General features: G+C 44.6%; 3 protein-coding genes and 1 pseudogene across 4 annotated transcripts; 1 reads left to right on the top strand and 3 right to left on the bottom strand.

The window, feature by feature from the left end:
* The first annotated feature begins 3,026 nt into the window (after positions 1-3,026).
* LOC123444985 (BAG family molecular chaperone regulator 4) lies at positions 3,027-6,682 on the top strand. The gene is made up of 4 exons (XM_045121892.1): positions 3,027-3,586; positions 4,377-4,639; positions 4,726-4,872; positions 6,325-6,682. Exons 1-4 carry the CDS (start codon positions 3,415-3,417, stop codon positions 6,520-6,522), a joined length of 780 nt encoding a protein of 259 aa, XP_044977827.1. The 5' UTR covers positions 3,027-3,414; the 3' UTR covers positions 6,523-6,682.
* Positions 6,683-8,960: 2,278 nt separating this feature from the next.
* LOC123440565 (ammonium transporter 2 member 3) lies at positions 8,961-11,053 on the bottom strand. The gene is made up of 3 exons (XM_045117129.1): positions 10,271-11,053; positions 9,716-10,001; positions 8,961-9,603 (listed from the first exon to the last, which is right to left on the bottom strand). Exons 1-3 carry the CDS (start codon positions 10,922-10,924, stop codon positions 9,059-9,061), a joined length of 1,485 nt encoding a protein of 494 aa, XP_044973064.1. The 5' UTR covers positions 10,925-11,053; the 3' UTR covers positions 8,961-9,058.
* Positions 11,054-12,584: 1,531 nt separating this feature from the next.
* On the bottom strand, positions 12,585-14,888 carry LOC123442015 (annotated as a pseudogene).
* A 4,974-nt stretch (positions 14,889-19,862) lies between these two features.
* LOC123440564 (probable phytol kinase 2, chloroplastic) lies at positions 19,863-23,419 on the bottom strand. 2 transcript variants are annotated; one of them, XM_045117128.1, is made up of 6 exons: positions 23,012-23,419; positions 21,297-21,364; positions 21,093-21,224; positions 20,664-20,779; positions 20,361-20,470; positions 19,863-20,198 (listed from the first exon to the last, which is right to left on the bottom strand). In XM_045117128.1, the coding sequence occupies exons 1-6, from the start codon at positions 23,339-23,341 to the stop codon at positions 20,082-20,084; spliced, it is 873 nt and encodes a 290-aa protein (XP_044973063.1). In that variant the 5' UTR covers positions 23,342-23,419; the 3' UTR covers positions 19,863-20,081. The 2 variants fall into 2 exon arrangements, with proteins under 2 accessions (XP_044973063.1, XP_044973062.1); XM_045117127.1 differs by having other exon boundaries at positions 20,356-20,470; positions 23,012-23,418.
* Between the last annotated feature and the right edge of the window lie 264 nt (positions 23,420-23,683).

The raw sequence follows: 23,683 nt of genomic DNA, 5'->3' as shown, positions 1-23,683 counted from the left end.
GCCCAGAAGCTTGAAGTTGGTTGGAAGGCGAGTTGGCCTGTAGCCCAGAAGTTTGTTTTCGCCTGCAGGAGAAGTCTCTTGACAGTAGAACCAAGACTCTCCCCAACCTTTGGGATGGCTAGGCATGGCGAGTGAGGGAAACGGGCTATCCCTGCGGCGTTGGACATTGACGCCGCCGAGTTCCAGACTGGGGCCGTTGTGGAATTCCGTTTGGTGATTCAGATGGAAAAAGTGTCAGAATAAAGGAACAGAGGGCTCAATCCGCAGATAAGCCTCACAGAAAACTTGGAATTGGCATAGGTTACTTATGGAATTGGGTCCCAAATCCTGGAGGCAGACGTTCATGAAGGCCATGGCGTCTCTAAGAAACTTCGATCCGGGCGGCTTAAAACCTCGCTCCAGGTGTTCAACAAAAACGACTATTTCCCCTTCTTTGGGGTTAGGGAGATCTTCTCCGAACCCAGTGCGCCAGCCGATAACATTCTAAGGGTCCAAGTTGCTCGTTTTCACATAATCGGCTAGTATGGTGTCATCAACCTTGGTAGGAAGCCAGTCACTTTTGAAGACGGCGCCCATGCTACAAAGAAGTAAAGTATGAACTTACATGCCTCGAACATCTACTGTAAGGGGTGAAATAAGTTCATTTAACTCGCCAAGTACTTTGTCCATGGACTAAGGGAAGGGCTTGACCCGCCATATCAAAAGGCCGAGTTGGGTTACTATGGCGACTTAGGGAGTGTGGCTATTCACAAGAGCTGCGTTCTAAAGATGATGGAGACGTTCGTTCAAAATATCAAAGTGTGAAGACTACAAACAGCTTTTCACAAACAGTAGGTAAATGATGGATCTACCAGGCAGATGAAAAAACCTGAGAAAAATGACTGGATTCAGCAATTTATTACCAGGGCAAGATGACGCCCTTCGCTTGATGAAACACTATTCTAAAGATTCGCAAGTAAAGGCGGATGAATAAAGGTATTCAAAGCATTGGCTATCTCATCGACACTCATGCTAATCGGTTCAGGGTAGGCGACGTCTGCTCGCAAGGAACATCAAGAACATGGCAATGGCTGGAGCTTCAAGCAGAGATTGGATCTATTCCTAAAATGGGCGGAGGCCTAACCTGATGCTTTCGGACGAAAGAGGCCGACGGTGACGAAGGTTGTTGGAGAAGCACGGAGGTTCCGTCAAACGGCGAGATGGTCGACGATGATGCGGTGGTCAATGGCGGCGGACGGATCGGCCGCGGCGCGAAGCTTGACGACGGCGAAGGCCTATGGGCGGCGCCGAAGCTTCTCGGGCGAAGACGAAGAGTACGGTCGGCGGCGGAGTCCTTGGGAGGCGATGAGATTTCCTCGCTGCAATGATGGGGAGGAGGTTGATGAGACTAGTAGGTGGGAAGCACCAGTCCAGTCCCCCCCCCCCCGTCTATTTATCAGGGCGGGCGCTGGAATCAAGGCGCCATGAGCGGGAACCGCCGGGGAATAAAAAGATTCGCCATAAATGCGTGCCGAAGATTTTGGGATAACGATGCACTAAGATCCGTTGGAGTTGTGTCAGTCTTCTCGAAGATCGAGAGATAAGAAGAGGCCAACAAGAAATGGTTTGGCGACTTATAGAATTTTCGGTACCAGATGGCGGGTTACAATTTCTGACGTAGGAAGAAAATGAGGAATGAATCGCCTTCAACTAAGCGGAAGTATTGGCATGAAAAAGAAGTTCAAGTCAATTTGGGGCCTAATGTTGGGGATATTACCTGTGAATGACCCGCCCTAGTTGGGCTGGGTTACCAATTAGGCGATTCACCTAAACAGTTATTTGGGCCTTGTCCTGGCCGGATCAAGGTCGTGTGACGGTTTATAATTCCTGGGAGGTCTCCAAGCTTCGGAAGATGGCGACTTAGAGACCACAGGGGTCACGACTTGTAGGAAGGAAAGTATCCTTGTAAACCCTAGGGGTTCGACCTGTATATAAAGACGAGTCCCAGGGGAGGAAAGAAAGGGTTAGAAATCATCGAGTGCTAGGTTCGGCGAGTTACACCCTCCTTGTAATCGAAACCACATCAATACAAACCAAAGCAGGACGTAGGCCTTTACCTCCTCACGAGGGGCCGAACCTGGGTAAATCGCCGTGTCTCTCCCGCTTAACCCCTCTGAGTCGCCACCAAGGTGCGATAGCTCCAGTTCTAAGTCCTTTCACGAGGACATCTGCCGTGACAAAACCACGACATGCTCGGTTATTACTTTGGGTTTGATTGGTTTAGGTTTTACTGGGTTGAACTTTTTTTAGTTTGGTTTTGGTTTGGGTATGTGGAGAAACCAATTTGGGTATAGTTGGTTATGGGTTTAAATAGTTTGGTTATAAACGCTTATAAACTATGGGTCCAAACCGGTTTCTAGGCATTGGTTATGTGCAATAACCAATGATGACCGAGAACGAATATCTTTGATCCGCATGCATATTGTAATGCACTATGTAATTATGTATTATGGAGAAATACCACATGAAAAGCTGAACTGTTTGCTTGTGCTTTGGCTAAGTAATTTTGTTTTAATACACTTGTCAGTGAGCTATTCATATGTGGGCATTTTTTTTGCCTTTTGCTGTGCGTTGACTTTATCTCAAGGATAACTTTGTTCTCAAACTGTTGTAGATGCACTTATGCCTTTTCTATCTCATTTGCTTCTTAACTTGTCAAATTGTGTAATTATATGTATATTAAAGCAAACCCATAATTATGTATTGGTTTTAAACCCGCGGTTATATATTCGGTTTAAGTTGGTTTGGGTGGAAAAAATAATGGGTTTAGTTTTGGTTGAGCTGAAAATGACATCAAATGGGTATGGTTTAAGTATGATTTTGAGAGATAAATGTATGGGTATGATTCAAGTATGGTTCACCGTTCTCAGGTTTACTCCACCCCACCACGCAAACAGCTTAACAAACGTGTCACGAGGCCGGCCGGGGGTGCCAAGCCCAAACAAACGAGTGACCACAAATCGACCGGCCCCGCGAGGCGGCAGTGCACGCGCGTACGGGCCAACCAAATCCAGCCGGAGCCAGTAGCTTCCTCCACCGCCCCCCAGCGGCGTCACGAGGGAGGATCCAAAGTTGTACTCTACTTGGGCAGCAGAACGAACGCGCAACCTTTCCTTCCTTCATTCCTTCGCCGAAATCTTACTCGCAAGCCAACCAGCCCAACCCAACCCCTCCCCTCCCCTCCCCCTTGCTTCTCCGGGAGGGAAGGAACCCGCGACCGCGGGCGAGGCCGGCCTCCCACCCTCCGCAAAAGCCCCGCGCCACCAACCCTCCCCTCCCCCCCTCCGCCACGCGCGTCGCGTCGCTTTCGCCTTTCTCGACGCAACCGAAGCCGGTGGGTGCCGTGCCGAGAGGCCCATAAAGAGGAGGACGGCGATGGGCGGCGGCACCAGATCGGGCGCCAGGGAGGCCGAGGGCGAGTGGGAGGTCCGGCCGGGCGGGATGCTCGTGCAGCGCAGGGACGGCGAGGAGGGCCCCACCGTCAGGCTCAGGGTGTCCCACGGCCCCGTGCTACGCGACGTCTTCGTGCCGCCGCAGGCCACCTTCGGTACGTCGCCTCTTCCTTGATCCGGCGCCCTTATCCGTGGTAATTTGTCCTGTTGTTGTATTGATGAGATGGTGCGTGATACTACTCAGTTCCGATTTGTCTCGTGGTCAGTTCCGATTTGAGATGTGGTCTTGCTGCGGTGCTCCCTCGGCAAGTGCTTGTCGTTTCCCCCGAGTTACTGCGCTGGCAGATGTCGTGTTGTTCAGCTGTGTTGAGCTTAGATCTTGGCCGGTCAACTGCGAATTTTGTGTAGTTGCATCGTTCTTGTTTCCTATGGACCAAATTGGTTGACTAAACAAGCCTAGATTTAAGAACCAAATCAAATTGGATGACTAAAGGAGCCTATGTCAAGATCAAAATAAGATTGGGTGACTAGACAAGCCTATAGATCAATAAAAACATTAAACACCTGTATCGGTAGCCTATGTGTCATGTGCCTGCTATTCAACTAACTTCACCTGTTGGACTGTGATAGGTAGACTTACATTTGTAGATGTCTTGTTTGACCTTCATACGGAAATCCTTTTCAGAGTAACTGTTCCCATTCGTTCAACATCAGGCCTACAATTAATTAGGGTTGTACTGTCGCATTAATACAGTAGTGTTCCGACCGATAGGGATTGGTTACTGCTCATCAGAGGGTGTTATGTGAATCTCTTCTCTAAGCCTCTAACCCATCCTGAAGGAAAAAATGAATAGAGTTTTGTAGTTTATCCCGTATCTATTTGCTTGGAGGACCTCAGTTTCACAAATACTAGGTAGTTGAAACTGATTTATGGTTTGTATGCAGGTGAACTGAAGAGGGTCCTCGCCCAGACTACTGGCTTGGAGCCTGAGAGACAGAGGCTCTTCTTCCGTGGGAAGGAGAAGAGGGACAATGAATTCCTTCACGCATCAGGCGCCAAGGATGGAGCAAAACTGCTTCTGCTTGAGAAACATGTCCCTGCCAATGTGGAACAAAAAGTCGAGCCAGTGATGATGGATGAGAGCATGATGAGGGCTTGTGAGGCTGTTGTTCGTGTCAGATCTGAAGTTGACAAACTCTCTGCTAAGGTGAAGGAACATTACTTGTCGCACCTTTGTAAGATATTTGTGCTGCTCGCACAACTGTACTGATGTTTTTTTTTGTTCTGTGATAGGTGTGTGAGTTGGAGAAGAATGTCCTTGCAGGGCGGAAGGTTGAGGATAAAGAATTTGTTGTCTTGACGGAGCTGCTTATGGTGCAGCTGCTGAAACTCGATGGCATAGAGGCAGAGGGAGAAGCAAGGGCACAAAGGAAGGCTGAGGTACACTTCCTTGCTGTTTCTTTCTGAACCTGATTAATCATGGGTCATCCCAAATACATGCTTTATTTGAACACGTACAGAAACTAAAACATTTGTTGTTCAAGACAAGACTATTTCTGTCCTACATTACCAGGACATGTTCTTGCTCAAAAGTTTGTTCAAATGAAAAAGCAATATTGCATACATTACCAGGACATCTTCTTGCTCAAAAGTTTGTTCATGCGAAAAGCACTATTGCATACATTACCACGACATGTTCTTGCTCAAAAGTTTGTTCAAACGAAAAGCACTATTGCATAATTATTAATTCATTTATTATAGTGATCGAATAGATAGTGCTAGCAATAAGTAATAACCCAGTACAATTATTTCCTGATGCTTTATACAGTTAAAACATATCTATTATGAGTTTGGAGATTTCCTCATACCAAGTAAACTAGCATATGTAATGATCCAATCTGTCAATGATTTTTTATGGAATCTTGGTAAGATACACATGGCATGTCTGCCATTCAAAGGCCACACCTCAGTAGTTTCTCTGTTGTGTTGAATCAATCTTTCACTGATCTCACCTGGTAGTGACTCTTATAGGACATTTAATCTAACTCTTATAATTAAATTGTGGGTTAAGGGCGATGGACTCATGTCGGTTATCACAGTAACACAGTCCGTTCAGTCTCAAGTTGTAGCTCTCAATAACCATTTCCACTAGTTTAATCTTATTTGATGACATCTTGCAGAAGAGAGACTCAAACATGCAAAGTCGTAGGTTAACTGGGATGTGTTGCCTGTATTTCGCTGTTAAACCCAGCTTAGACAGAACAAATCTTGGCCCCATGTTGGATAATCCCTCGTCTTTATTTTCTTAATTTGTGTTCGTTTAATAAACTACTCCCTCCGTTCCTAAATATAAGACCTTTTAGATATTCCACTATATACTAGTATAAACGGATGTATGTAGTCATATTTTAGAGTGTAGGTTTACTCATTTTACTCTGTATGTAGTCTATAGTGAAATCTCTAAAAGGTCTTATATTTAGGAATGGAGGGAATGCAAAATATTTACAGTTTCCTCCCTTCTTTATCTGCTGCCATGTTAATTTATCCTATATGGATAAGATTGACGAAATTATCTGCAGATGTAACTCAAGAAATTCAAATAAAAGATTTAAGTGATGAGATTATACACAATGAGGTGTACTGCAAGATGAATAGTAACACTGGGCCAACACAGTTTTGATTTTTCAGCTTTACGTCATCCTGATTGTGTCGTTTTGTCATATAATTGAATGACATTTTGTTATGATTGTTTGACAATGGGGTTGGTCACTATGAATAAAATCACTGTCATGTCTGTTTATACAATATAGCAAAGTAATAGTAATGCGAGTAGAACTCTGTGTATATTTGCATAAATGATGACCTTATGCAATGCTGTGTTGAAACTCCCAGGTGCGCCGAGTTCAGAATCTTGTGGAGACATTGGACAAGCTGAAGGCAAGGAATGCCAACCCATTCAGTGATAGCGCCAAAGCTGTTTCGGTGTCGACCGAGTGGGAGACGTTTGAAAATGGCATGGGCAGCTTGAATGCTCCGCCGGCCCGGTTTTCTTCCACGCAAAACGACACTGACTGGGAGCAGTTCGACTAGGATGAGAATGTCTGAATGTGCATTCTCGATGTATTATTATGTAACTTGTGACGAAAGCTGCTGTGTACATGTATGAAGTATGGTGCCTCTTGCCACTCCACTGCCTCTGAGATTGTTACCTGATGATGCTGGTGAATGTTATGCTATTCAAGTTTCCCAATGCTCTTGCCATGATGCGTTGTAGCTGGTAACCTGGTTCAGCTAATAGTCCAAAAATTTGAACACAGTAGAGACAAGTACGCTCGTACATATGCACATACATTCATCTCATGTACATAGACTCTTCCCTGTGAACCCACACTATTCTATGAACACATGTGCATACATTCATTCCTATAAACCTGAACTATTTCAGAAAAATACATATCAAGTTTTGGACCTGAACTATTTCAGAAAAATACATATCAAGTTTTGGACTTAGGTTGGACTCATCCCTATGAACCCAGGTGGATAGGAGATACTGTTTTTGTAACCATTTAATCATAAACTGGTTCAATAGTCAATTTACAACACGTGCCAAGTATGGTTGATTCAATAGTCAATTTAAAACACGGTGCCTGCACGTGTTAGTTGACCACGAATCAAAACTTATAGTCTGGTCATGATAGGCAATCCATGCTTGAGAACCAACATGTCAGGCATGAACTGGATTTAATATAGAAAGAAGGTAAAGAACTGAAATTGACACAGCAATGATCGCCACTTCCGGTTGATGTTGAGATGGACTGCCTAGGTGCGGCGGAATCGATCCGGGCACAGAGGGTGCATAGATCGCAATACGCGATGCTGATAAATGAAGTCAAGTTACTTCTGGGTGAAAGGGATAGTCAGGCATCAAAATGGTGCCAGTTATAGATTAGCTTCCTTTAGTCGCATAGAATCTAGGACAACAGTTTGGCTTTGTTCGGGCCCTGCTAATGTACCCAGAGGACAATGGGGCGAAATTAAAACTCGAAACCCTTAATACAACCACCATAACAATAAGGATCATTATATATAGGATGCCGGTCTTTAAAACATAGCCAAATGCACCTGAATTTGAAAAAACTAAAAAAGTCAAAAATATTGAAACTTTTTTTGAACTAACATTCCCTAGCATAATACTCATGTGAAAAGTTTGGGGAGGAATGACTCTCATGGTATTGTCAGCAAAAAATTACAGGCCAAAAAATGTGAATGGTAACATTTATATAGTACTATCAATTTTGTTTTTTTGTCCCAGATACCATGATAGTCATTCATTCGCGAAATTTTTCATTACTTTTTAAATTTAACAACAGAAATAGCCAATGTGTCTCAGGTCTCATTGCATCTGAACTGATTTTTTTAAATTTAAAAGTAATGAAAAGAGTAAAAAAAATTGAAACGGTTTTTACCAAATATGGTTGTGTAATACTCGCATGAAAAGTTCCGCGAATGAATGACTTGTCATGAAAATTACCATTCACATTTTTTGGGCTTGCAATTTTTTTTGCCGACAATATCATGAGAGTCATTCCTCCCGAAACTTTTCACATGAGTATTACGCTAGGGAATGGTAGTTACCAAAAAGTTCCAATTTTTTTGACTTCTTTACTTTTTTAAAATTCAAATGCATTTGCCCTATGTTTTAAAGACCCGCATCCTATATAAAATGATCCTTATTGTTATGGTGGTTGTATTAAGGGTTTCGAGTTTTAGTTTCGCCCCAAGTCCTCGAACTCTCAGGACCGGCCTTCCTCATGGTCTGTTCCGTCGACTGGAAGGAGCCAATCGAGTAACATTGCCAGTGTCCCGGTGCTTTATTTCTAATACCCACGTCCCCAAGGGGATAGCCACTACCGTACGTCGTGGTATTTCCTCTTCGGTGGAGACCTTCGATGACTAGATCATGCCATTTCAAAGACGGTGCGTATCGATTGGAAGCGCCGACGGGGAGAGGGTGCAGGGTGGCTATGGTGCAGGCTGGATTTGGGCGGCACTGGCATCAATGTAGTGTGAGTGAGGCAAAGGTGCATCGCAGGGGGCGGTTGGAGGGGAGTGAGAAAATTGAGCCACAGTCGAGTAAATATAAACATCAACTGAAGGAATGAGTATAAGTGGTTATACCGAATAAATGTTTGGCTTAAGCCCGATTTAACTCCTCGAAACGAAATTTGTACTCCTTTAACCAAGCGAGGGAAAGCTGAGACGTGTGAGGATACCGACGAAGAGGAAAGCAAACGAAAAAAATGTAAGACCCCGATAAATCCTGAACGTTCGAATTTTAAGCTATCATCTCGTAGGTCTTTTTATAATAATTTTAATTGACATGGGATGGCAAGTTTAGTTATTAAGACATGACAACTTTATCCTAGTTAATTTCTTTATCACAAAATTGTGATGTTCACCGACCTCGTGTGAACTAAAACTGACATGAAATACGTTCGGCTTAACATACGAACGTTGGGGATTTATCATTTCCGAAAATCTAAAACCTCCATTGCATATTGCAAGAAAGTACAGTATCTCTTAACAAAAGATTGAACTACAAATATCCCTTCCGTTTTTAGATCTACTACAGCTGAACGGTGATACCTCTAGCTCCCATGGCTGCCAGTCGCTGGTCGACCGACTGGTCGCCGACCTCGGTGGCCCTCGCCGCCGCGCGCCGTGACACGTCGAACCGCTCGCCGTCTCCCCAGAGCGCGTAGGCCTCCTCGCCGTGCGCCGCGTCATCGCCGATCCTGAGCTGCTCGTCGGGCATCCGGAGCGGGATGACGAGGCCTACGCCGAGGATGATGCCGGTAGTGACCACGACGTTCCACGCGACAACGAAGAGCGCGGCGGCTAGCTGCTTGCCCACCTGCTGGATGCCGCCGCCGTAGAAGGCGCCGCGCGTGCCCGGGACGTGGGTGTGTAGGGCGGTGAGCTCCGGGGTGGCGAGGAGCCCCGTGAGGACGCCGCCGAGCAGCCCGGCGACGGCGTGGGTGTGGAACACGGCGAGGGTGTCGTCCACCTTCTGGAGGAGGGAGGACCGCTTGTGGAGGACCATCATGGTGAACCACGGCACGCTGCCGGCGCAGATGCCCATCAGCACCGCCGCCCACGTGTGCACCAGCCCTGCGCCCCGCCATGCAAATGCAACACAAAAGACAAAGATACAGTGTCACGCAGAACGTAAAATAAACTTGCTTGCATTCTAGTACGTTTTCAGACACGGAGGATTTGGAACCTGCGCCGGCGGTGATGCAAACGAGGCCGGTCATCATGCCCTGCACGGCGCCGATCACGGACGGCTTGCCGAAGAAGATGACGTCGAGGCAGGTCCACGTGAGGAGGCTCGCCGCGGCGCTGACGTTGGTGTTGAGCACCGCGATGGACGCGATGATGTTCGGGGCGTACGGCGCGCCGCCGTTGAACCCGGCCCAGCCCAGCCACAGCAGCCCGCCGCCGGCGATCATGAGCAGGATGTTGTTGGGCGCGAATCTCTCCCTGTCACTCTTCAGCCTCGGCCCCACCTGCCAGAAACCAATGGATCACGCCACGCAGCTGACTAACAACGTGTTTTTTTTTTTTTTTGAGTTGGAGTCAAACTTTCTACCAAGAGAAAACATCAACATGGTTTGGTTTGGAATGGAACTGCGACGGGAGACTGATCGATGCTCCCGCCGCCCCGCGCATCGCAGAAATGTCCACATGTCTCACGTCCAGGTGTACCGTACTTGTGACCGCCGGCGAGGTCAAACCGGACCGGCCGTGGGGCGCAATTGTAGGTAACGTAACGTACCCAGTAGGCAGCGGTGAAGCCGGCGACGCCGGAGGAGACGTGGATGACGTAGCCGCCGGAGTAGTCGATGACGCCCCAGTGGTAGAGGAAGCCGCCGCCCCAGAGGCTGAAGGCGCAGACGGTGTAGGAGAGGAGCAGCCAGAGCGGGGTGAAGGCCATCCACGCCTTGATGTTCATGCGGCCCAGCAGCGCGCCGGCGAGCAGCACCAGCGTGATGGCGGCGAGCTGGAACTGGAACAGCACCAGCGTCGCCTCCGGGTAGTAGGGCTGCGTGGGGGGCACCTCGAGCGCGCCGCCGGCGCCGTAGTGCGCCGTGGCCGGGAAGGACGCGCGCGCCACGAGGAAGTCCCCCGTCAGCGCCGGCCCGGCCTTGCCCCAGAACGGGAAGAGGCGGTCGCCGAACGCCATGCGGAAGGCGAGCAGCACCCAGACGATGAGCGTGGAGGCGTAGGCGTAGAGCGCCATGAAGGCCGAGTTGACGGCCCACTTCTTCTTCACGATGCTGCCGTAGAGCACCACCAGCCCAGGCATCGACTGGATGCCCACGAACGTCGCCGCCGTCAGCTGCCACGCGTTGTCGCCCTTGTTCAGCCACTCCGGCACCGCCGGGAGGTCGGGCATGTACGCGCCCGGCATAGGCGGGGGAGCGGCCATTGATCGATCACCCACGACGCGCGCACGCACGTACGTGATCGATGCTAAGTACCCCTATATGCGTGGGCACCGTGCTTTCACCGCGACGCGGCTCCTCGGCGGTGCGCGCTCGGTACAAGTAGGCGTGGTGACCGGCGGCGGTTGGTGGTGGGGGGGGGGGGGGGGGGGGGGTGGGGGGGGGGGGGGATATGTACGTACGTACGTGAGCCCCATGAACCAGTGACTCGACCGTGGCTTGTGTGGCGTGTCGACACCGGCAGCCCAAGTGGCGCATAGTCTTTTCTCATCTCCCGTGCGCCTTTTGGCTTCTTGGTTGGCATTTCCACTGATCTCATGGATCTTTGGGTTTCGATGAGCATCACGTCGCCCCAGCCCTTGTTTAATGTAACCAAAGTGTGTACCGCGCACGTACATGAGCAGCCATTCGCTGCGATGGGCAGCGGGACATGTGCACGATGTGCTCTCGAGCAGCGTCTCTCCTTGTACAGCAAGCTCGTTATTTTCTTCCACAGCTTGCAGGTTTGGATCTCGATCATCGAAGTTTAGGCTCGGTTAGCCACGGGCCCAAGGATCTGAATAACGGAATAAGTTTTCGGTACCGACAAATGATATCTCCAACTCAAAAAAGAAAAATGATATCTTGATCTCGCCGAATCCAAGAATCTGGAGTTCTCTAAAATTACTTTGGAATTATTCCTTGCAAAATAGACAAATTTAAGAAAAATTGAATTCAGGTTGAGTCTACTCCGAATTTTCAACTAAAAATTTAATACTCACTGAAACTTCAAAAACTCTCTAAAATCTGCGCTCTCATATGAGAACCTTAAGTTTCAAGTTGACATGTGATGAACGTTGATCCTGACATCACCATTCTTGTGAACAAGATTATTTTTTGGAAGGGTGGCGTGAACAAGAGTTCGACATTAGGTAGGGTCAACAACCGAGCAAAGGGTTCACTTTTGCAGTCATTAACTTTAATTTGGTTAATTTTTTTTATACTTTGGAATTGTAAAAATGGCTCACAATGCAACCCTCGCATGAGTCGATCTGGTTTAACTTCTGTTTTTTCGACTACATCATTGATTTTGTTGTGTCTTTGCCATGTAAACGGTCTAGTCAACAAGTCATGTCCATGGTCTTCCGAGACGAAACATCTCAAGCCCGTTTGAAATTGGTGTAATTTTTGTGTTTCACTGATATTTAGTTCAGGTTTGAGCTAAATACCGATGGGTGCACAAATTTTACACTCATCCCAAGCAACCTCCTAAAACTAGAACCAACACTGTAGGTCGTCGTCGTCGTCGTCATCATCATCATCATCATCATCATCATCTCTCTCTCTCTCTCACTCTCTCGCTCCCTCCCTCTCAACTTTAGCTTGTGTTTATTGTCTCGTGAGCTAGTCATGTTAACTTTGTTTGTGACCATTGGTATCTCAATACGAGCCCCTTAAGTAGCCGAAAGGTAAATATTTCAATGTCTATTGAAACTACTACAAAGAAATGCAAATTTGTGTTGGGTTGCCTCATCGAGAAATGTTCAAATCAATTTGCACATAGGTGCTCGCTTTTGTCTCACATACTTGTCAATAATCTTGTTACAAGTCCGAAACTCACATGATGAAAAGAAGCATCACAATATTATTCCTTGGCGCTAAACATCATAGAATGAGGCTACCAACCAGGAATGATGCGAGAGGAACGGTTAAATTGTCATCCAATTCAGTACTAATGGGGTGTGACTCGATAAGTGCCACGACCCCACACACCACAAGGAAGTAGAAGGTCATGTACCAACTTTCCTCAATAAACCAAAAGTGTGAAAGAAATGCATGCACCTGAACAATATGGGAATGGAGATTAAGCAGAGCACGTGAAAGGAGATAAATGTCTCGTTACTTACCCAATTGAAGCCAAGAAACCAGCCACAACCATTGCTCTCTCTCTCTCTCTCTACTCCCTCTCCCTCCCCCCTCTGTGTTAGAATTTTTAGGATTGTGTTAACTTTTAGTTTAAGAACTCCACATCACCCGCCAGCTTATCTTAGGGTTCATTTTGCTACCCTTAACTATTCTTTGGTTCAACTTCCATCTCCAAACTATAAAGTGGTTCACAATACAACCCTCGCACAGGTCGATCTGGTACAACCAGGAATGATCCGAGAGGAACGGTTAAATTGTCATCCAATTCAGTACTAATGAGGTGTGACTCGACAAGTGTCGCGACCACAGAGACCGCAAGGAAGTAGAAGGTCATTACTAACTTTCCTCAATAAAACCAAAAGTGTGAAATTAGTGCATGCACCTAAACAATATGAGAATGGAGATTAAGCAGAGCACGTGAAAGCAAATAACTATGTCTCATTAGTTACCCAATTGAAGGCAATAAACCAACCACAACCATTGCTATGCTTCCAGCATATGATTTGTTGGGGTTGTTTGGAAGCTTTTCTTTCCCGAGACGTCTCCCCACTATATCGGCTATACCTGGAAGCATTTTTTTTAAAAGGAGGATTACCTTTGGCCTCTGCATCATGATGATGCATACAACCATTTTATTAATAAAGTTGTTCAAAACAAGTGCAGTCCCCAACGGGACCAACAAGGTCTCACCAAAATAAGGAAAATTACATGCCACCAATGGCAGTATAAAGATAGACTATGATGACTAAACAACTAGCTTATTAGTATGCCGTCATCCATATCGATTGAATATATCCAGTTCTATCGTGTCCCACCGGCTGCACCCAATAACCATAATCTCGCTGGACTCCGCAGGCGTGAGTAACGACTACATACGGATCCAAGCAGTAGCTCTGTAGATGACCTAGAAAAATTGTTGAATTTCTTCTTGTTAAATATCATATCATTTTTCAATTCCATATAGCCGAAAGCATGGCACAAATTCCTACTCAAATGTGTCTAGCTATGACGGGTTCTACTCCACCGAGTCACATCCCAAGTAATGTGTTCATACTAGTTAGAGGAGTAATGTTGAAAGCTATATGAATAGTATGTCATAGAAGTCTTGCCAAAGGGCACTCAAGAAAGAGGTGTTTAATAGTCTCGTTATGATCACAAAAGCAACATCTAGTATTACCAACCCATTTTCGTTTAACCAAGTTATCCTTCATAAGTATCACTCCTTTGTGAACAAACCACATGAAAATCTTAATCTTGAGTGGTACTTTAATTTTTCAAATGTGTGCAGAAGTAGGTATTATTCCGGCATTGATAAGATACATATACATTGATTTCACTAAGAACCTACCACTTGTAGTTAATCTCCAACGAAATGTGTCTGGTTGGTCTGACAAATGAACTTCCATCAATTACCGAACAAGATGGAGCCACACATTCCAACATTCGCCCACCAGAGATCTCATAAATTGAATATTAAGAGGAACCGTTTGCATAATTGTAGCAACATAAGCATCCTTACGTTGTACAATATTATATAAAGTTGGATATTGTGTGGCTAGAGGCTACACCTGAAAGCATATATAACATTATCAACAATCGGTGATAAAACAAATTATATCTACTTCCATCTTCAACCAAGGTATGAAGGAAGACAACAGATTATGGTGCGCACAATAAATTTGTTCTAGGATCTGTAGTGCCAATTAATGCAGATATATGCACATACCATCTTGAGCGCATAAGATGCACATAAGTGCTATAGCAATTGGAGATTTTCTCCATAACACAGAAGTGGCCAAAGCTATATCAATAACATAATACACTGATGCCTTGAGAAATTTCCCGTGCTCAATAGCAGAAATAAGTCAAAAAAGAAAAGAAAAAGTTGGCATGTCTTAATGTGCAATTTGTGGTCTCTAGATAGGCTCAATATTTTGACTATTGCTTCATTTTTTTTCTTATTCCTAGCCCTAATAGAAGAGTCCTTATAATATTAATCCCAAGTGGAAGTGCAGCAAGGAAAGGTGTAGGGGAACGTTGCATGGGAAAAAAAATCCTACGCACACGAAAACCTATCATGGTGATGTCCATCTACGAGAGGGAGATCGAATCCACATACCCTTGTAGATCGCTAAGCGGGAAGCGTTAAGAAACGCGGTTGATGTAGTGGTACAGCTTCGTGATTCAAATCACCGTCGTCCCACGATCCGTTCCGATCTAGCGCCGAACGGACGGCACATCCGCGTTTAGCACACGTACAGCTCAATGACTATCTCCGCCTTCTTGATCCAGCAAGAGAGACAGGGAAGTAGATGAGTTTTCCGACAGTGTGACGGCGCGCCGGTGATGGTGATGATCTATTCCTACAGGGCTCCGCCGAGCTCCGCAGAAAACTGATCTAGAGCAAGAACTACGAAGTAGAGGTTTGAGTTGCACGTGGCAAAGTTGTGTCTCAAAAACCCTAAAACCTCTAGTATATATAGGAGGAGGGGAGGGGATAGCCTTGGGGCTCAAGAGAGCCCCAAGGGCGCCGGCCGAGAGAGGAGAGGAGGACTCCAACTCCAATTCGGTTTGGGGAAGGAGGAGTCATCCTCTTCCTTCCCACCTCCCTCTTTTTTTCTTTGGTTTTCTTTTCCTAGCGCAATAGCCCAGTTGGGCTAGCCTCACCAGTCCACTAAGGGCTGGTGCGCCACCCTTGGACTATTGGGCTCACTCCCAGGTGGGTGTGCCCCTCCCGGTGAAAACCCGGAACCCATTCGTCACTCCCTGTACACTGCCGGTAATGCCCGAAATCTTTCCGGATACCAAATGAAACCATCCTATATATCAATATTCGTTTCCGGACCATTCCGGAAACCCTCGTGGCGTCCGTGATCTCATCCGGGACTCCGAACAACCTTCGGCCACCAACAGCTATAACTCAACTATACCGAAACGTCACCGAACCTTTAAGTGTGCAGACCATGCGGGTTCGAGAACTATGCAGACATGACCTAAGAGACTCTCCGGCCAATATCCAATAGCGGGACCTGGATGTCCATATTGGATCCTACATATTCTACGAAGATCTTATCGGTTGAACCTCTGTGCCAAGGATTCATATAATCCCGTATAACATTCCCTTTGTCCTTCGGTATGTTACTTGCCCGAAATTTGATCGTCGGTATACCTATACCTATTTCAATCTCGTTACCGGCAAGTCTCTTTACTCGTTCCGTAATATAAGATCCCGTGACTAACACTTGAGTCACATTGCTTGCAAGGCTTATTTGTGATGTTGTATTACCGAGTGGGCCCCGAGATACCTCTCCGTCACACGGAGTGACAAATCCCAGTCTTGATCCATGCTAACTCAACGACACCTTCGGAGATACCTGTAGAGCACCTTTATAGTCACCCAGTAACGTTGTGACGTTTGATACACATAAGGTATTCCTCCGGTGTCAGTGAGTTACATGATCTCACGGTCATAGGAATGAATACTTGACACACAGAAAACAATAGCAACAAGATGACACGATCACATGCTACGTTTATAATTTGGGTCTTGTCGATCACATCATTCTCCTAATGATATGATCCAGTTATCAAGTGACAACACTTGCATATGGTCCGAAAACCTTAACCATCCTTAATCAACTGGCTAGTCAACTAGAGGCTTACTAGGGATATTGTTTTGTCTATATATCCACACATGTATCTATGCTTTCATTCAATACAATTATAGCATGGATAGTAAACGATTATCTTGAAACAGGAAATATAATAATAACTATCTTATCATTGCCTTTAGGGCATATTTCCAACAAAAGGTGCATACATTCCTGGGTTGTGTTAAGAATTAGTATGGAATACCAAGATGCTAATTTAAATTGACAGGTTCATTTCATAATTGTATTACCTGAAAAGATGCCAAAAGAGCAAGCATACCATTCCAATATTTATGTGCATAAGTTTCACGTTGAGTTTCTGCATCCAAAGGTACATTTATCAATACAAAGTGTCCATGAAGTTGCACATTGCATCAAGGAAAAGACACCCATAAATAGCTATATAACATGTTTAGCATATTTCATGCCAAATTTAGGCCATGGTGTATAGTTAACTTTTGTGAGCAAGTCTATTTTATGCTTGTATTAACCAAGTAGGCAACCCTAAATGTCATCTGGAGGCTCTAAAATGCATGACATATTGACATGCCATCTGACATCGTGACATCTGTCGTAGAATAAATTGCAAATAGGATGAGTTGAACATAACCCAATGGGTCATGAACTTAACTTCTGCTTTTTCTTTTTGAGCAAGGAATTGGGCTTCTGTTAGGCTGTATAAGGCTTTGTATAGTGCTAGGTGCTTAGGGATGTGTTTAGAAAAATAAAACGGGTTTTGAGAAGGAGAATAATCCCCGGCCTTTGCATCGGGCGATGCACACACTCATAAATCGGAAGCACGAGTGCCTATTTCTACAGAAAAGACATCTAATTAAGAGTCTACCATGTACAAATAAACACTAGTGCTTAAAGAGACACTAATTTATTTATGTAATCCCCTCCTCTAAATGCATTATATTGTACATGGCCTAACAGAATTCATCTTTCACTCCAACAGTTGATCTGTTGTAGGAATAACACATCAAATGGCTAGAGCAATTGAACAAATGCAATTCACTAGAAAAAATGCACAATTATTTGGTAGTACTCTCAGCATAATCAAATATATAACTATATTTTGAACGATAGCTGGAAAAAGATCACCAACGTATTGTACTTACAGTAGAGCAATTCATGCACATAATTCACCCATCACATTTGCGTAACAGTAAAATGCATCATAACTCCTAAAACTATTGAAGGTGTGCCATTTTAGTCCTATAATTTTGAAACTGTAGTTATAGGTCCTAAAACTATTGGAGGTGTGTCAGTTTGGTCGTATAACTTTGAAACTGTAGTTTTGGGTTCCAAAACTATGTATGTGTGTTCATCTCAGGTCCTAAGCTTACATGGCATGCATTGACCCGTCGACGTGTCGCTTGGAGATGCTTGGACTGTTGCCATGTTGACCCAATTGACCCCCGAGGTTAAATGACTTGTTTAAAAAAAATGCACCACAAATGCTGGTCATGCAAACTTAGGACCTGAGATGAACAAACTTACATAGCATTGAGACTCAAAACTGCAGTTTCGAAGTTCTGAGACTAAACTGACACACCTTCAATAGTTTTAGAATTCAAAACTGTAATTTCAAAGTTATAGGACTAAACTGACACACTACCCATAGTTTTAGGACTTATGGTGCATTTTACTCTTTGTGTAAACCATTTCATTGAACATTGTGTTTATATCTGACAATAGCAGCTAGACTTCAACTTAACATGCCAACTTAAGATGGTTTTCCCCATATTGAGTTATTGGTACGCGAGTTTCTTACGAAAGTACATTGTTTATCATTTTAGTTAGTACACTTGAAATATGATTTATTGACCAGATAGCAGAAGCCTCCCTCGACAAGCCCCTGGAAAAAATGGAAGAGGCCATGGGCGACACATGCCATGACGTCCAAGGACACGAGGTCCTGGACGAGGACGCTGCTGTCCACCGGCGAGATCACCCATCGTCGTTGCACGTCGGCTCCGATAAACTGTGCAGCCGTGGGGGAGGGACGGTGGTACCGAGGAGGAGAAGGCAGTCAACATGGCGATGGCAGGTGAGCGGAGCGGTCTAGATGGGAGGCAAGTGTGGAGTGCGGAGGAGGAAGCCGGGGAGTAGGAATGGACGCTGAGGCAGAGCATTTTTGCGTGCCCGACCGACGACCAAGGTAGGAGATCAAAATGGGAGATGCAAACTGTTTGAATCGAACAAAACTGACGTGTCGTGCGCGGCAGATTGGAAACAACATCATCAGTTGTTTCACGTCAACCAAAGTACGTAGTCCTTCCTCCGTAAAGAAATATAAGAAAATTTAGATCACTACTTAGCCGAGTACATACTAATTGTATCACTACTTAGCCGAGTACATGCTAATTGTATCTTTATACTGTGTTGATGTTCGGAAATTGCTTTTGGTGGCCGAGCTCCATGGTGGCCTTTAAATTTGAAATTCAAATTTCATGAAAATTCATATTTTTACATTTTAAAAAATTATGAAAAAAAATACAGGGATAAGTGAAGGCGTAACACACATGTGTGTAAATTTTCAGAAAAAAATACATTGAAATAAGGGCTGTGCAAAAAAGACAAATCTGAGGCTTTTTTACACATGACACTATTCATCATTTCAGGTCATGAATTTGTCTTTTTTGTGCAGATCGTATTTCAAGGTATTTCATCCTAAATTTTTGCACACATACGCATAACATCCTTCTTTACTTCCATTTTTTTTTTCAGATTTTTTTGAAACCAAAAAGTTTAAATTTTGAATTATTCTAAAATTTCGGCCTCCATGGAGGCCGAGCTCCAAACGTCCGCACTCGTTGATGTTAGCCTTTGTAAGTCTTTTTATTCGGGAAAAGGAAAAGAAAGTTAGCCTTTGCATGTAGTAACATGTTGAATGGTATATACTCTTTTTTTGACACTTTTGAATAGAATACTCTTTGTTATGTGGAAGTGTTCATGGAACAGTAGAAAATTTGACAACCACGGCCTACGAGTTGCCTTGATTATTACGAATATACTACTCTCTTCGTCTTAAAATGAGCGTCTTTATGTTAGTACAAAGTTATAATACTAAAGTCGAGACACTTATTTTGGGACGGAGGGAATATTAGTAATATCATTCATCTTTAACACCTGCTTAAGTACTCCTCCCCTACAAACTTGTGTAGTGGAGTAATTGTTTGTGGTTGACATCATAACCATGGCGACCAAAGAAAACCACAGGGGGTTAGTAAATAAACGTCAAGTTTTGTTACCACAGTTCTTCTTTTCTCCAGAGAGAAGGCATACTTAACGGCATACAGCTTCGATCTTGAGAGAAGGCATACTTAACGGCATACAGCTTCGATCTTGGGACCAATCTCAGTATGTAAACGGCAGTGGATAATAGATAATTAGAATTTTTTTCCTATGACAGCATTTACAACACCAAAAATATCGCATACTTGTCGATAATCTGGTTACATGTCGGAAGTTCACGCGGTGAAAAGAAACGTCGCATTATTCTTCCTTTGGCGCTAAACATCATAAAATGAGGCTACCGACTAGGAATGACGTCAAAGGAACGGTTAAATTGTCATCCAGTTCAGTGCTGATGGGGTGTGACTCTACAAGTGCCGCGGCTACGGAGACCACAAGGAAGCCCAAGGTCATGTACCAGCTCTCCTCCATAAAACCGAAACTGTGGAAGTAATGCATGTACCTGAATGATATGAGAGAAAACGAATTGAACAAAAGGCACATTGAAGGGGGGAAAAGCAGCCAACAAGTCTTATCATTTATCAAGTACTCCCTCTGTAAACAAATATAAGAATAATTATCTAAACGCTCTTATATTTCTTTATGGAGGGAGTAATTACCCAACTGAAGCCAAGAAACCCGCCACAGCCATTGCTATGCTTCCTGCATATGACTTGTTGGGGTTGTATGGAAGCTTTTCCTTTCCTAAGTGTCTCCCAACTATGTCTGCTATACCTGGAAAGCATATAGAAGAACATGAATGAACGGTGAATAGCCTAACTATATCTGTTTTCATCTAGGAAGGACGAAGCAGCTAATTCTTTTGGCATACTATTTCCAGCCAGAGTGTGAAGAGTGGCAGCAGATTATGTTGCGCAAGGTAAAATTGTTCTAGGACATATAGTGCAAAAAGCAGATATGCACATACCATCTCCAGCGCATAGGTTGCAGACAAGTGCTATAGCAATTGGAGATGTTCTCCATAATACAGACGTGGCCAAAGTTATAGTGGTTGCATAATACAGTGGTCCCTTGAGAAGTTCCCTATGCTCCAAAGAAAAACAGGTAGAAAGGAATCATAACCTGAAGCGGTCACAAGCAAGAATTGATATCCCATAGAAGAATAAAAGGAGAATCTCAAGAAGAAAACATATGTACTCCCTCCGTTCTTAAATATAAGTCTTTTTTAAAGATTTCACTAAGTGACTACATACGGAGTAAAATAAATGAATGTACATTTTAAAATATGTCTATATACATCCGTATATGGTCTTCTAGTGAAACCCCTTTAAAGACTTATATTTAGGAACGGAGGGAGTATTTAATAACAAAAGGTTGGCATATGTAACTGCGGCACCTGTGGTCTCCAGATCGGCTCATTGATTTGACCATAGCTTCATTTTTCATTATTCCTAGCCCCAGTAGAAGCATCCTTATAATATTAATCCCTGGTGCAAATGCAGCAAAGAAAGGAGCATACCTTCCCAAGCTGTACAAAACATTAGTACTGAACGCCAAGATGCTGATTTACACTGACAGTATCATTTCTGATATCAATTACCTGAAAAGAGGCCAAAAGAGCAAGAATGCCATCCCAATAGTTATGTGCACAAGTTTCCTGTTCAATTTCTGCATCCAAAAAAGGACATTTATCCATACAAAATCTCTATATGAAGTTGCACATTTCAAGAAGAAAAAGACACCCATACATGGCTGATTAGCTATGTTACAGTGTTAACATTTTTGAGCAAGTTCACTTGTGCTTGAATTAACTGAGTAGGCAACCGTAAATATCGTCTGGAGGCTCTGAGTTCATGATGTATTGACAGGCTATCTGAGATCAGTCAAGAATATATGGCAAACAGGGTGGGCTGTGCACAACCCAAGGGTTCATGGAATGGGTTTTTGTTAGCCTGCAGAACAGACGCGGAGGACGATATGGTATCGTGGTAAGCAACTTCTGAAAGGAAATTAAGTTACGGTTTAGTTTCTTAGCTCTACTTTAGAAAAGTACATAAGCCAAAAAAAAACAGTGGCGGAGGACATGATCGTTTTAATTGCCTTTCCTTTTAGCCTATAGCTAGCATGTAGCAAGGCGTAGAGGCAGAGTAGTACTTTATGTCCGCACTTAGGTTCAAAAGCGTCGATAGCACATGATGAGGTTCAAGTGTCTCCTCTGAAAGATAATAGGGCCTAATTGTTCGATTATATGGAACAAGATATGTTTCCTAATGGGGTCCTCTGCCAGTGCTACAAAATAGAATTCATCTTTCACTCCAGAAGATGGACTGTCGCAGGAATGATGCATCAAAGGGCTCTAGAGCAACTAAACAAATGCAGTTGACTTGAAAACTAGTGCACAGTTATTTAGTACTCTGACCATAATCAGCTGTAGAACTATATTTTGAAGAACAGCAGGATTTGTGGATATCTCAACAACTTTCAGTGACTCATCCCAAACATTTAACTTTCTAAAGTATCTAAGTAGCAGCCTATACCTGGATCATAAGTACTGAAAAAAATCACATAACGCATGCTACTTACAAATTATACAAAATAGAGCAATTCATGCAGTGGCAGCTACAGTAGATTTCAACTCAGCATGCCGATTTAATCGAACCTTAATAAATGACAGAGTTCACCATCAACTCTATTTATAACTGACAATAGCAACTAGATTTCAACTCAGCATGCCGAATTAGGTTTGTGCTATTTCCTACAGTTTTCCTTGTATGCAAGTTTTCTGCCTATTTATCATTAATGACAGCTGAAATATGAATTCTACCAAATCATATCGTGCAACAGATAACTCTATAAATGGCAATCCTAATACTTAGCATCGTACGCCTCCTATCCCATGTAGCTTGAACAGTAGTCTTCTGCGTTCTACAATAGTTCACATCAGAGTCATACACAATCCCAAGTTCTCTTACGACAAGCACCGACCAGCCAAAATATTTGCGTTATAATTTCGACGCGTAGCTTGTATTTTCAGAGAATAATAACAATTCAGAGGATTCGACCTCTGGTTCACACAAACTCAATAACCAACAGAATGTGAGACGACTCCACCTCTGACTATCTGTCATAACCCATTAACGGGAACGCATAGTATATTTGGTGTTGTCATGTTACTGTTAGAACGCCTAGTATAATAACTTATACTACATAGGAGTACTAAACTAAGACTAGTATACGAAATCAGTGATTTATGCGAACACCGACGTGCTAGATAAACGGTAAAATTTCGGGGCAAGTGGGGGGCGCAGGACTGACCTGGTCGCATACGCCGCGCTTGGCGAGCTCCTCGAAGAAGCGGAGGAGGCCGAGGGCGACGGCTGCGGTGACGGCGGAGGACACGAGGTCGTGGACCAGGCCGCCGTCCCACGGGGATACCACCGCGGCCATCGTCGTCGCCCTCCGGCGGCTCCGGTCGTCGGCGCAGCCGCGGCGGAGGAAGCGGAAGCGGAGGGAGGGCGGCGCTGGGGAGGAGGAGGAGGTGGTCGGCGCGGAGCTGGTAGGTGAGCAGAGGGGTCTCGATCGGAGGCGAGTGTGGAGTGAGGAGCAAGAAGGAAGCGAGAAGGGATGGGCGCCGAGGCTGAGCATTTCGCGTGTCGTCCACAGCTGACGACGACAGCTGAGGGCTCTGAGGCGGACGGTTAGAGACGAGGGGAGGTATGTTCGCCTATTTTAAATGGGGGATGCAAACTGTTTTGCCTACTAATCAGACAAATCGGTAGCCGAAATCAACAAAATGCGGAGACTATCGGTTGAGTTCCCCAGAACATCATAGGGGAAAAGAAGAAGATTGGATACCGACTTTTACACCCTGAACGTGTAGTCTTTTTTTTTTCTTTCTGAAATTTATATACTCCCCCGTTTCTAAATATAAGTCTTTCTAGAGGTTTCACTAATGGACTAAATACGGATGTATATAGACATACTTAA

The sequence above is a fragment of the Hordeum vulgare genome, chromosome 3H (assembly GCF_904849725.1).
Source record: "Hordeum vulgare subsp. vulgare chromosome 3H, MorexV3_pseudomolecules_assembly, whole genome shotgun sequence".
NCBI lineage: Eukaryota > Viridiplantae > Streptophyta > Magnoliopsida > Poales > Poaceae > Hordeum > Hordeum vulgare.
Note: the sequence above shows the minus strand (reverse complement) of the source record. Positions and strands in the feature narration are given on the sequence as shown.

Excerpts from the sequence above, each read along its gene's own strand:
- LOC123444985 (XM_045121892.1), top strand. The coding sequence starts at position 3,415 with ATGGGCGGCGGCACCAGATCGGGCGCCAGGGAGGCCGAGGGCGAGTGG. Across the intron at positions 3,587-4,376 it reads GCCGCCGCAGGCCACCTTCG|GTGAACTGAAGAGGGTCCTC; the intron begins GTACGTCGCCTC and ends GTTTGTATGCAG. Across the intron at positions 4,873-6,324 it reads GGGCACAAAGGAAGGCTGAG|GTGCGCCGAGTTCAGAATCT; the intron begins GTACACTTCCTT and ends TGAAACTCCCAG.
- LOC123440564 (XM_045117127.1), bottom strand. The coding sequence starts at position 23,341 with ATGCTCAGCCTCGGCGCCCATCCCTTCTCGCTTCCTTCTTGCTCCTCA. Across the intron at positions 20,780-21,092 it reads AGCCGATCTGGAGACCACAG|GGAACTTCTCAAGGGACCAC; the intron begins GTGCCGCAGTTA and ends TTTGGAGCATAG. Across the intron at positions 20,471-20,663 it reads CAACCTATGCGCTGGAGATG|GTATAGCAGACATAGTTGGG; the intron begins GTATGTGCATAT and ends TATGCTTTCCAG.
- LOC123440565 (XM_045117129.1), bottom strand. The coding sequence starts at position 10,924 with ATGGCCGCTCCCCCGCCTATGCCGGGCGCGTACATGCCCGACCTCCCG. Across the intron at positions 10,002-10,270 it reads GCTTCACCGCTGCCTACTGG|GTGGGGCCGAGGCTGAAGAG; the intron begins GTACGTTACGTT and ends GGTTTCTGGCAG. Across the intron at positions 9,604-9,715 it reads TTGCATCACCGCCGGCGCAG|GGCTGGTGCACACGTGGGCG; the intron begins GTTCCAAATCCT and ends GGCGGGGCGCAG.